This window comes from Gavialis gangeticus, unplaced genomic scaffold, assembly GCF_001723915.1.
Source record: "Gavialis gangeticus isolate Ggan-Ray unplaced genomic scaffold, GavGan_comp1, whole genome shotgun sequence".
Lineage (NCBI taxonomy): Eukaryota > Metazoa > Chordata > Crocodylia > Gavialidae > Gavialis > Gavialis gangeticus.
This window is the reverse complement of record NW_017729024.1, coordinates 57458238-57471889: the sequence shown is the minus strand read 5'-3', so window position 1 is coordinate 57471889 and position 13652 is coordinate 57458238. Positions and strand designations below refer to the sequence as shown.

Sequence of the window (13652 nt, the reverse complement as noted above, 5' to 3'; positions counted from 1 at the left end):
GCATGATCCGGGGACAACAGGGCAGACCCTACAGTGAGAGACTGCGGGACCTGAACCTATTCAGCCTCCACAAGAGAAGGCTGAGGGGGGACCTGGTGACCGTCTATAAACTCACTAGGGGGGACCAGAAGGGTTTGGGGGAGACGCTGTTTCCCCTAGCGCCCGCTGGCATAACAAGGAGTAATGGGCACAAGTTGATGGAGAGGAGGTATAGATTGGACATCCGCAAAAACTACTTCACAGTTAGGGCGGCTAGGAGCTGGAACCAACTTCCAAGGGAAGTGGTGCTGGCCCCTACCCTGGGGGTCTTTAAGAAGAGGCTGGATGCCTACCTGGCTGGACTCATTTGAGTCCCGTTTTTGTTTTGGGGTTTTGTTGTTCTCCCGCCCTGGCGGGGGGTCGGGCTAGAAGATCTACTAGGTCCCTTCCAACCCTAAATCTATGAAACTATGACACTATATTTGCATCAGTAATGAGCCATCTGAACTCTAGGAACAAGGGCATGAGACAGCAGACTGGATGGGACGCTCCACTCTAGAAATGCGGGCAAGGGAAAACTCCAGCAAAAATGACAAATAAGGAATGTAACGCACTAAAGGAAATTTTGGAGCTAGATAACATAATGCTGTAGCACCACGCTGGGGTAGGGAGCCAGAAAGGTAAAACCTAATGGACTGAAGCAGTCTGCTGAGCAACTGTGCCAGTACAACACAGTAGCAATTTATTCCAGCACCTCTTTTACTGAGAATGAACAATAAAAACTTAAATAAATCAACAATTACTTATTGCTTAGTATTTGGGATAATAAATTCTTTAGTTTATCAGTACCTTATGGCCTTCCGTGGTGCATTCTTTGAACAGTTTGCATTACAGATACATTCTCTCTCTCCTGAACAATAAATTATTACTCTCTTTAAAAGGAAAAAAAAGGCAGGAGGAGGGGGAAGAAGGGGAGGAAAAATGATACATTACATTGTAAAGCAAAAGGAAAACAAACAGATTTTTGTCATAGATCTTAAAGTAATATGAAGACAACTCTCTCTGTGTGTTAGATGCCTAAGTATAAATAATGAAGGAGATTATGTTATTTACAGTGTTACACAATAAACTGAGAAAGCATCATTGATACATAACCCATAATAACAGTAAATGATCACAAAAACATCCAAGTATGTACAAGATGTATTTACAACAGAATATATAATTAAAATGATGGTATGTGGCCATTTTCTTTGTCTGCATTTCTCTGCAGCATTTCATAGGTGCTTTTCTGGTCGGAAGTCAGTATGGCTGATGGAACGTAGCCAGTGCCAATGGCTGAGAACAGGCTTTGTTTAGGATCATCACGGTGAGAGATGCCTACCTCACAGGCAAAAAATGGGTTTCCTGGATGCACGAGTAATCATTTCATTATTTGTATAAAGGTATGGGAACTGGAGAGGAACAGGGAGATGGTGTCTCTTTGTCATGAAATGAGAGAAAGGAAAGGAAGTTTTATTGTTTCCCTGGGAAAGCAAATAATTGTCCTCCCCAACTCTTGCAGGTGGATGAGGTGGGAAACCATGGGACAGGTAAGCATTCGTCTATCTATTCAGCTTCACGGTACTTTAGGCAGTGACTCTGAGAACCCTGCCCTGCTGACCTGTTCTTCTCCAGGCATGTCAAGCCCAGAAATGAAGCCACAAAGCTGCCCTGGGGGCTGCCCCTGCTGCTGATCTCAAGCATGCTGGAGACAGAGATACTGAGCATGGAGCCTCCATGCCTTCCCTGCCTCATTTCCTGGACTGGTGCTCACAAAGCATGGATAAGTAGGTGGGGGATGCGTTTTAGTGTCACTGTCAGGAGCTCTGCAGAAGCAGCTTGGCCATTTCCTTGGGGGGGCAACTCTTGGCAAGTGGAAGCAGGCATTGGTGAACCTGTGCTGACATGTACCAACTGAAGAAGAGGCCCACTGTATTTCACACATCCCTTTCTGGGATACAGTTCAGACAGGACTGTCAGGTCATGTGGAATTTCCTCAAAGCCAAACTGGGGGATGTCATTATTGAAATCAGGACAATCAGGACAGAGTTACTGCCCCTGACCTCCCTGCTCCAGTGTTCCTCCTCAGATGGCTGTTTCACTTCCTATAAGGGTTAGAAAAAGGTCTGGCAGAGGTTCCCTATCAGACCAAGAGCTGTGGGTGGATGGGGCCAGTGGCCCTGAGAGAGCTGCTAGTCCTTCCTTAGAGCATAGGCTTTCCTTCCTAAAGTTGATGCTAACAGCTAGGTTTTCGCATGTCAGGCTCAGTCCTTCAAGAGGCACAGAGTCCAGGAATTACTCAGCATCTCTGCTGACTTAAGCCCAAATACAAGTGGTGACAACCCTCTTCCCGCAGCTGCAGCTTGCATGTAAAAGATGGAATCACATCTTGGGAGTGCACAAGCTGTGGGAGTTGAGTCCTTCCAGGGGTATTAGAGAAGTTGAGAGTTGAGGGGCCAGATGCTCTTCTCAGGCTAATGTAAACCCAGAGTCATTCTGCTGGCTCACCCCAGGCCCTGCTGTGATTTTCAAAGGAGTAGAGTGAGACAGCCAACCCCCATGGACTTTCACTTGGGGCCATTTGAAAGCCCCATCCCAAAACTCTCAGGCTCATACCCTATTGCGATCTATACCACATGTACAGAGGGGGAGTATTTTTGTCTTGACAGCTCATCAGTGCAATAGAAGAAATGCAACCTATTTCCCCAGCCCTGCATGGAGAGTGTCACACATGCACAGGTCCTCGGCATTCCTTTCTTTTGTATTGGTGTCCTTGCCATGTGGATAAAATTAGTTCACTGGAAGGGTACTAAAGACCTGATTTTCTCCCAAGCTTTGACAATTATTTACCTGATTCCACTCCCATCCTTTTTCTCTATAACCTAGTCATTAAGCGACTGGTCTTAGGTCCTGATCCGAACCCCATTTAAATCAATGGAAGGCTTTCCACTGACCTCAGTGGGTTTTGGAGCAGGCTTTTAATTTAAGAGCCCATGTCCCACTTTTGGAACCTCCACCTAACAGGCCTTCTTCCATGTGGTTAGCACAATGGGATCTCTGGTGAGGCTACCTGTACTACTGTACTGCAAGCAGTAATAATAAATAGTGTGCAAAATGAGTACTTGGCATCCAGGATTTACACAGGGCCCTGGGTTGTGTACAGAGGGAATAAAAAGACACTGTGAAGCAGGATGAAGATATACTATATGCATGCAAACAAGAGGGAAAGCAGAGGGTATCTGCATCGTGGTAATACAGTAATTAAGAACGCTGCAGTCTCTTGCATGTGTTTCAAATACGTGGCTGTACACAAAACACACCCAAGTCCACTGCCCGAGCTGTTTCACCGAGAACACCTGCTCATTCTTGTACACCACCACAAGGATTCCATTACAACCCTATTGCTACTCCCTGACTGCTTTGATTGGATGGTTAACCCTACTCACCTCAAAATAAAATTGTGTTTACACACTCTGTTTTGAACATACAGTGCTATAGCGCAGTGTTTTTATCCATACTACTAAGCAGCTTCATTTACTGCACTAAGCCAAATCCCAACCTTAGGTCCTGAACTGGCAGTTCAGTGCAGCTCCACAAAGCATTTAAGCATGTATGTAACTTTCTTTTGTGTTCTAGTAACGTCATTGGGACTCAAGCATGGTGCTAAGTGCTTTTCCAATTGGGGATGGGTCTAAGCATGTGCTTAAGTGCTTTGCTGAACTGGGACTTCAGGTCCAACACAATCTTTTTTTTTACTTGCTTACCTCAGAGCAACGAGGATCAGAACATGGCCCAAGGCGTAAATACAGTTTGGCTGATGTTTTTGCTGTACTAAGATGGTTCTTATTTAGAATCACTACTACTTACAGAACAGATGTGCTCATATCATCCTCTCAGGAGGCCACACAGAACATTTGCTTTTAACATCAGTCCTGAGGCTGCGTTGTGCCAACTGAACTTAAGCAAAATCAAGTAAGAGGCAGTCACCTCACTAAATTGATCAGAATTCAGTGCAAAAGAGGCCATTTGCTTTTTTTTTTGGTTTGAAAAGGAGCAACAATCCCAGTATTGATACCACATTTGTCTATTTCCCAGTCACAGATTCTAATGCAGTCACTGGTCACATGCACATTCATAACAAGTCCCCATGCACATTATGGGCCTGATCAATGCAGCGTGCTTGTCTACAGAAATAGGCCTTTGATAGAAAATTTAAATAAATATATAAACAAAGTGAAACAGGCCACCGGATGCAAAGTCAATAAGTTTTAGGTTACGTCTTTCCCACCATCTATTCTTTTTTAATGATTCAGCTAACTAATTCCACCCTGCCAGTTGCTGCTATGTACAAAGATGAAACTCATTCTAATAGCCACACTACCAAGTTACAAAACACTTATTCCTATAGGTTGGCTTTTTCTCTGATTGCATCCTTTTGCAAACAAAAGAATAAATTGTCTATTAAAAATCAACATTAAAAATACAGGTAAAATATGATTGCACCTTTATTAGTGGCATTTTTTGTTCCAGCTAGTTCTCTTCCTTGGTTGGTTACAGATACCTGCTATAATAGTTTCCCTATTAACTGAAACTAATAGAAATCTTGTTCTTTTGTAAGGTTCTGGGTTTGCAGCCTCAGCTACGCTGAACCCGTCTTGTAAGAGATAACTAGAACAATTAATATCTGAAAAAAATGAAATGACAGCTTCTAGTGAGTACAAGCTGACTTCTGCTTAGTAATATATTCAGTTTAAAATCACAGTATTACTTTCCTTCTAATAAGTAACATTATTTAATGCAGTTTTTGTTATCCTGCTGTAACTAATAGTAGCATGCTGTTGGATCTACTATTATTCCAGTGCCCAATGAAGCAAACCTTTTGGCTGGCAGAGAGCAGACAAAACTCATTTCATATATGGAAAGCAAATAAAACCTCTTATAGAAGGAAATAGTATCTCTTTTTGGGGGAGGTGGATGGGTGAGTTTGCCATTCATTACAGGGCTTTTTGACTGGGAACTACTACAAGCAAACAGAGGGACTTTTGCAATTCTTGCAAATCATACATCCAGTTACCATAATGCAATGCACAAAAAAGCCAGGAAAACTGAAGGTTGGAAGGTTAGGCAAAATACTGTGGAACAGCAATCACTGTAACTGTACAAAACTTGCTCTCAACATAACATAACATAAAGGCACCATTGATATCTTTCTCATTTTGAAATACTGTAAAAAATTGCTACATATGGCACATAACACATTTGTACATACATATATTTAATTTATAAAAGTTTTTTTTTTTTAATTCTCCTGTTTTCTATTAGCGGAATTGCTAAAATAAAATAAATTGTTTAATTTAAAGGTGGAATACTTCATTATATAAAATAAAGTTTTACATGTGAATCTATGTGTGTGTTTATGTTTTATACAGCGATAGGGTCTTGATTAGCTATTACACTGGACAACCTTGCTTGTAATTCTTCCTGTGTAGAGAACCGACTGGTTGGGTTAGTCCTGTTGTCAGCCAGTCGGTAGGCTGCGGCTGACTCGAGGCTGGTTGCTAGGGGGTTCTGTATGCTCAGGAAAGGTGTATCCTCGCCTATTCTTTCATCTTCTGTTTCACTCTCAGAGCTGGTGCTCTCAGAGCTTGTGTCAGTGTCCATTTCCATTCTGTTGGAAATGTGGCCGTTGGGTTTTGTTCTCTTTGTCCTCCGGCTGTTGACTAGTTTCTTTGGAGGCTCCTGTGCTGGCTCATACTCCTGTGTGGTCTCATATTCCTCATCCTCTACTATCCGCAGAGGACTAGGGGGTAGACTGTTGCTCTCATGGGCAGGATTGTGGTGGAAGGAGTTGAACTGCTGAATGTGATGGTCATACTTCTCCCGTAACCGTGGTGGAGTCACCAGCAAGAGAGGCCGCTCCTCTTCCATAAAGGGGCTCACCGCCACAGAAGGGACTGACACAGTTAAGCTGGATACTGGTGGAGATATTTCTGAAGGGGGGGACTTTGGACTGCTTGGAGTGTGGAAATCTACAGGTGACATGCGAGCTGGGGTGGTCATAGCTGATACATACCTGAATAAGGAGACACACAGAAAGGCCCCATCAAGGTGGAGAAGGGATTAAACATAAAAGAAATCATTAAGGAATGCTGACTTCAAGAACAACAAGTCATCTTACCATTACCCATTTCTCACATTTTTGTGATGTCAAATTGGATAGCTCCAGGGACAGAGGAATGCCTTTTCTGAATGATGTGTGCAACTGTCTGCAGAAGTTTTGCCACCTTTACTTGGCTTAAGTGGTGTGTTACACAGCAGTTAGTTCTACTAACTGTACAAAACTGAGCCAGAGGGTTTAGTAATATGGGCCAATCCCTCAGGTTACAATGTACTCAACCAGAAAGGCTCAGGATACTCCACACTTTTCAATGGAAGCGGCTGGCTACTGAGCACTTGAGTATCTGGCCCACACTATAATTACCATCTCATAAACACTGTGCTTGTCTTTGCATATTGAAAAATCTCTCCCCGTCATGGCAGCTTTACCTTACATGGAACATGATCCTTATGGGGTTTTATTCAGACTTTGTAAATTATTATTTTTTGTGTGGGGATCTCTGCCTGTTCCACAGGGGATGTGGAACTAAACCCCAGATGTAATGGCTTTGTGACAGATTCTTAAATCCAAACATGTGGTACTTCTTATCCTCATGTGGTAACAACAAAAGACATAAAAGATGTTTTGGCTCAGTGTTAATGGCCCTGTAGAGAATTTCCTCTGAGTCCCTTGATATCTTTCTGGGGAAGGTTAGCAGTTGAAGTGAGTTTTAGAAATAGAACTAAACCATCATCTAGGAGGCATCCCTAGATGACCAGTAACATGCCCTGGGTGGTGATGGCCCATGGTACAGGAGCAGTTGGCAGGAGGGAAATGTCACCTCCTTTATTTTGCCATTGACACGTACCACATGTTCACTTAAACACTGATTTTTAGCAGCAAAAAAGGAAGTGATGTCTCCTTTCCTTCCAGCAGTGGACCTCCGGCCGCTGGTCCTACATCCTGGTCCTGTATCCTGCACTGCCACTGCTGTCAGAGCCACTGCAGGGAAGGTGCAGAATGTGTATGAGTGGGTGGGCCCTGGGGACAGGAGGATGAGGTACCCCCTTAGCTCCATTTTCCTGTCTCTCCCTTAAGCAGCATCATGGTTTATGCCCTGCTCACCTACCTGCTGTTATGCTCAGTAAGAAATCTTGCATCATTTGCCCATTTTTTCTCTAATCTGAGCTTTGCTCCATTTCAGTCATATTCAACTGTAAGCTCAACCCAAGATGAATGTCTTCCGCAGACCTGCTCATGCAAGTTATACTGCTATGGCTAGTGAGAGCACTTTGCTTTTAATTAGTGGATATTTGTCTGAGTGAAATTAAGAGAATCAAAATGAAGTCATATTTGTTATCTAATCTCTGGCTATCCAATATTTGCTTATTTGCTTTGATTACACACAGCAATATAACTTGGAAAAAAGAAAACCTAGCTAGATTCTTGGCAACTGATCTAGATTTTCTCATTTCAGTAGAGCTACACAGATTTAAAGCACTTAAGGAACTGACCCATTGCTTCTAGGAAAAAAAGGAAAGCTATAGTCAGTCCTTCCTGTCAAGCAGTCAAGCTGGTTACTTGTGAGCAATTAATGAGTAATTAATTCATTTTGTCAAATAACTAAAATAAAATCACTCCCTCTTTTCATACGCGTTTATCCCACTCAGTGTCCAGATAGCTGGTGTCCAGGACACTGAAATCTTTTTATCTCCACTAACATGCCTTAGATGGTTTACAGCTGATAACTGTAGGGCTTGTCTACATACAGGAGTTTTAACTAAATCAGTTTTAGACACACCAGTGTGAAGTTGTGTGTTGACAGTCTTCTTTTAGCATAAAGCTACTTATATAGATTTAGCTTGTGCCTGTAAATTTATTGACACAACTGATATAAGCTAAGTTTAAACTGCATCCACATACAAAGTTGTGTTGGCTGAACTAAATCCATAGAAAATTATAACTTTAGTTATGTTAGTATAGCTCCAGATGTCAGGGAAGAGCTCATTTCTGCAAGCTTCTCTATATTGAGAAGTGGCAAGTATTTTCTACAGAATAGCTGATTGAATACAGAGCTAGCAGCAGCTCATGGTTTTTCAGGGACCTCCATGGAACTAGAGCTGTTGTAACAGCAGATGAGGACAAAGTCCCCCTAACCTGCATTGCACTCTCAATGCAGAATGTAATTTGAGAGAAGCTGTTGGGTCCAGAATGTGAGGGAAACACATTCTTGATTTCCTAACTCACAGTACAGCCAAGTTTTAGTTGGTATGTAAGGAAGTAATTTTTACTTTATGGAATGCTTTATATTTTTATATTTCAAACTTGGTATATTTTAGAATAACTCTCTTGCTCACTTGCACATACACATGCGCGTGCACACACGCACACACCCTTCAGGTACCAGAAATATTTGCCATGTATTTTGTGCATGGTGAAGATGGATGAAGGCTAGTCTACCACCCAGGGAAATGTCTCTCCTCTTCAGACCTCATAGCCACTTCAGGGAGGAGATCAAGGTCTGGTGATTTATTGGAGAAATGCTGCCTGTATTTTTCCCTGAACATTTTCTTTCAGGAAATGTAATATTTGGAGAGATGCCCTCTTCCTCCCAGCTGGAATGAAAAGACATATACCTGAAAAAAAAGTTAATGTGTCAAAATGCTGCTCAGATGACCTTGGATAGTCCAGAAGGGCCAGGCAAACAATCTCTTCTCCTTGCATCCAGAGGATCAAATATGCCGAAGTATGATACAGTTCATCAGTGTGAACTTGGCAATACAATTTACATGGCTCCCAGATGGTTCAAAATGCAGTATTTACTGCTGTAGGTTCCAATCCAGCAAAGCATTTAAGTACATGCTTAACTTAACCCACCTGAGTAATCCACTACTCATGTGATTAGAAGTGCAGCATGTGTTTAAGTGCTCTGTTGGTTGTGCTCTGTTGGTTCAGGGCCATGGCTGTTTATATGATTTGGATTCTGATAGCTGCTAGACACTTGCATTGTTTGAAAGCTAAATTCCTTGGTAAGTTACAGACAGTTTTCCTTAGCAAACCTGCAGCTAACAATGACCTAGCACTTGCTAAGGGTAGCAGGCCTAGGCATTGTGTTCAGACAGCTCACACCATGTGGTTCAAGCGTCCTTTTTGTCACTACATTCTTAACTAGTTCCTCTGTACTTGTAAGAACTGCTATCAGACAGATGGCTTCTACTCTAGTTGCACATTTTGTGTTTTTGGATAGTAAAATCCAACTGAAGACCCTCTCTGATGATGCTGGTTTGACTGTATTTATGACACCACAGACATCTGGGGCGTTAAAATTTCACTGTGATTTCACACTGCTTAGAGAGAGAGTCCAGAAATATTTTGTTCTCCCTGTCCTCACATCCTTGTGGTCTGTGGCAGATACCCCTTCTCATTTCTATTATCTCATTCCTTGCATCCTAACCCAAATCATTCTGTAACCATCCGCAGCTTAAATTATAGCCCATCAGTTGGGGCCTCAGAGTCAGAGAGGCATAACTGGCATTAACTTCCTGTTTTTAAAAGTTGGAGATGCAAATATGTAGCTAGACAGTGACTGTAGTTCTGCCTCCTGCTCCTTTAGACATACACAGTAGGGCCCTTATCCAGACTGGTCTTTCCAGGTGCTGCTGTAAATGCAATACAGTCACTGCAAATATCCATTTGCTTCTTCTGTTGTGGCTGCATCTCTGTACTATTTGTACTGACACTCTAATTTGGACCACTGTAGCCACAGGGCTTTAGTTATACTCACTGACTGCAGCAGCTTGGTTCATTAATAGAACTGGGCTGCAAGCTGTTTTCCCTTCCTGTGAATGTTTCCAACAGTTTCAAAGAAGTTCCTGTTCCACACCAGGACAAAATGTATACAGAATCACCTGATTCAGAACGGCCAACCACTTGGTGTTCCAAGCACCGCCTGGGATGTGAGGGGATGTGATTCAGGATTTAGAGTTCTGGTATCATAGGGCCAGAAAAGACCAAGTCTCAGACCCCGGCACAGCTGCAGGATGCACTGCTCCAAAACCGTGCCTGACCTGATGCCTGTCTAGCCTTTGCTTGAAAACCTCCAGTGAAGGAGGTTCCACCATTTCCATGGGCAGCCTGTTCAACTGTCCTACTCTTCTTACCAGCAGGAATTTTTTTCCAGAGATATAACCTAGATTTACTTTGCTGCAATTTAGACACATTGCTTTGTGTCCTGCCCTCCTCTCTCTCTGGCCCACTGAATAATTAGTTATTTAGACAAAATAGAGCAGCTTCAAAGGATAGATTGACTCAGCCTAGCACAGCTCTCTGGGAGACCAAGTTTGAATGATGCAAAGCAGAGACTTGGACCTGAGATTCCTCCATCCTAGGCAAATGTCTGTCCACCCGGTTATCCTGGTATCGTTTTGAACAAGTTTCGCTCTGGATCTGGAAAACTGCTCCTAATGCCAGTTTTGTTGAAACGTGCATTTCAATCAGGAGCTGTGGTCTGGATGAACAAAGTGGAAATTCACTTTGTGGAAAAGTTCTCAATTAGCACTGTTCACAGCGAAAGTAACTTGATCATGCCCTGAGATCTTTTTCCTGCTATCCTTGTGTTACTTTTAAATCATTCAAGTAATTTTCAAAAGGAATATAAAAATTTAGGAGCAAAAATCAAACTAAAAGTCAATGGGTCTTGAGCTCCTAAATCATTTAGGGCATGTTTACATGCTATTTAGGATCAAACCTGATGGTTGCTCTTAATTAGCCCAAATCATAAGAACCACTATTCCCTGTCTATAACATTGCTACAGCTGCACACCAAACATAGAAGGAGATGTTAATGGGCAGAAGAATTTCTAGAAGGGTTTCACTAAAACACTTCGAAAAATCTGTCTATCCACTACTTGTCTCTCCATCTATGTTTAATTCTGATTATAACCAAGAGAGACAGGAAGTCAGGTACAGAAGGGCTGGAAGTCAGGTGCTCCAGACTTCCTGTGTTTTCAGCCTTCAGCCTGGGTGAATTCTGATTATACTGCAGGGGGACTGATCTGAAGGCAGGCTTGCATTTAGACCCTGATGACCAGGAGACCTTCTGTGGACAGATGCCAAGGTGGGTTAGTGAAGGGGTTTTTAATGTAGGTTGTTGGTGGGTTTGGGAGTGGGTTGGTGGGTTGCTGGGAGTGGCCCTAGCTAGTAGTGTAGACCAGTGGTATTCACTCAGCCTCTGGCCTACAGAGCCATGTCATCTGACCTGTGGGGCTCCACAAGTGTCCAGAAATTTGGTGAAGTAGCAGTGACTGTGTTAACTGCTGCTCCCTTGCTGCCCAATTTCTGAATGCATAGAGAGCCCTGCGGCTAGATAATATAGCTCTCAATGACTGATCATGTTGACACATGGTCAAGCCATTGTGCAGGATTGTACCCATGGAACAACCCCACACATCAACCTTGCATGGGATCAGGCCAACAGACTGAACTGCACACCGTTCAACCAGGTCATGGGGACAGAAGTTTGGGCCCCACTGGTGTAGACATACCCTTAGGTGCTTTTGAAATGTTTCCCCTTTTATCTTTGCTTCCTGTTTCTGACAAGTGCCACATGCCTCCTTACTTGTGTACCGACTAACGGAGCTAGGCAAAAGGTCCGCTTCTACATCACTTCTTATCTTTATGTTGCACTGAAAATCCCTGGCAAATTAGTTCTGCTTCTCCAAGCATGAACTGCTACCCATTGGCAATAAGATGGGTCCAGAAGAGGAAGGAAAGGAAGACATGTATTTGATAGATTAAAACTACTAGTATATTGCTTCATATATTTATGAATGAGGAGGGGCCTTCCCTAAAGGAGCAGAGTTGCTAAGTTTTCCTCTGCAGATCTAAGCTACTAAGGTCTGCTTTGGATCTATTTAGATTTAGAACCACCTTGTTCTGCCAGTTTGAGAGAGGAAAATCAATTCGTGGTAGTACCTTTCACTGTGAGGGGAGTCTCGGTAGGAGTCGGGAGTCTCTCTTGCATGCCTGAGGAAGCTGTTGCAGTCTCGTGGACCTCCTATGCCGTTCAAGCGTCCTCTGGGTCCTGTTGGGCTTGTATGCCGACTGTTCTCTACAGATGAGCTCACAAGCACTGAATGGCTTTCGGAGATAATGCTTTCAGTGTGGCCATTACTCCAACTGATGAAGAGATGATGAGGGAGGGAGAGAGGAGAATTTGGTAGGATGGGAGGAAAAGCATGGAGAAAGAAGGAAACCAAACTGTGATTTCAAATTCAGGAGCATATGCTAAAGTTTAACAATGGACAGAAAAATCTGTCTACAGCTTGGGATCTGCATCTTACACTTCATACAGAAGCAGTTTAATAGGAGACCCTGCATTTTATTAATAATGGTGTTCAAAAACATTAAGATGCCTCTGCTTCTGTGAAGACCATGGAAAGGTGAAGTCTGAGAAGGAAAAAGGATCACCAGTCATGAGGCAGTACCTACTAAGGCAGCTCCCACTAGCTACAGTGGTAAAAAAAAAAGATCTCTCACTAATTTAGCAATCAGTATAAATTACAATTCACAGTATTGGTAATGGAACTGCATGCAATCAATAGAGCTCTTTGTAAATTCTGGTTAAGATAATTAGTTTCAGTGAACTGACGTCAAGTGCCATTCATCTTCAGATTAAAACCCCAAACCCAAGCAATTTTAATACATCTCTTTTTGCAGTGGTACAGGAATTCCTCCTGGCATCCCAGTCCTAGCAATTTTTATTTATTACCCAAGATCCGCAAACCAAGCAGCACAGGATGCCTCATTGTCTCGGTACTGGCACGATCACAGAGAGTTTCTAGCTAAATTGAATCCATCCTATTCCCATATGCCACTGGAGCTCTAGCTTTTTCAAAGACACTACACATTTCTCAAAAAAATTGGCAAACACCATATTAGCTGCCACAGATGTCACATCTCTATACATCAACATCCCCAATACAGCAAGATTGCAAATTATAAAGATTATATCTGATGAGAACACTGCTTCTGTTTCTGTTACATTATCTGACTTGGTCCTCACACACACCTCTTTACGATTTTGGAATTGACTATATCTAAAAATAGGGGCGTGCGAAGCAGGCCCTACTCGATTCGGATTCGGACCAAGTCAGGGACAGTCATTCGATTCGTTGACTTGGATCACTGTCCCTGATTTGATTCGGCCGAATCCAAATCTGAAGATTCAGTGCTGATTCGGAGAATCACAATTCGGACATAGACACAGCTTTAAATATTTTTTCTACATACCTCAAGGTACTAGCGCGGCTTGTGATTGCCATGATGCAGGGGAAGATGGAAAGTCCCACAGGAGTGGGGGAGGGCCTCCATGTGCTTAGCAGTGAACCCAGGAGTGGTCCACTGGGAAGCGTGCTAGGGGACACCCCCGTGCCCATCTGGCTCGATGATTGGCCACCCCCTCCCCCCCACAAACCCAGGAGGCACCAGCTGCTGAGCCGGAGAAGGGGTGCGGGGGGCAGCACACTCCCCAGAG

General features: G+C 43.2%; 1 protein-coding gene across 5 annotated transcripts in view; it reads right to left on the bottom strand.

The window, feature by feature from the left end:
- Positions 1 to 793: 793 nt before the first annotated feature.
- The window catches only part of NRG1 (neuregulin 1), a 356475-nt gene continuing 343616 nt past the window's right edge, over positions 794 to 13652 (bottom strand). For all 5 annotated transcript variants that reach the window (XM_019517122.1, XM_019517117.1, XM_019517120.1 and 2 more), the window contains 2 exons: positions 12092 to 12295; positions 794 to 6094 (listed from right to left, as the gene is read on the bottom strand). In XM_019517122.1, the coding sequence (XP_019372667.1) occupies positions 5443 to 6094; positions 12092 to 12295 (856 nt within the window). In that variant the 3' untranslated portion in view covers positions 794 to 5442. The remainder of the gene's footprint in view (positions 6095 to 12091; positions 12296 to 13652) is intronic.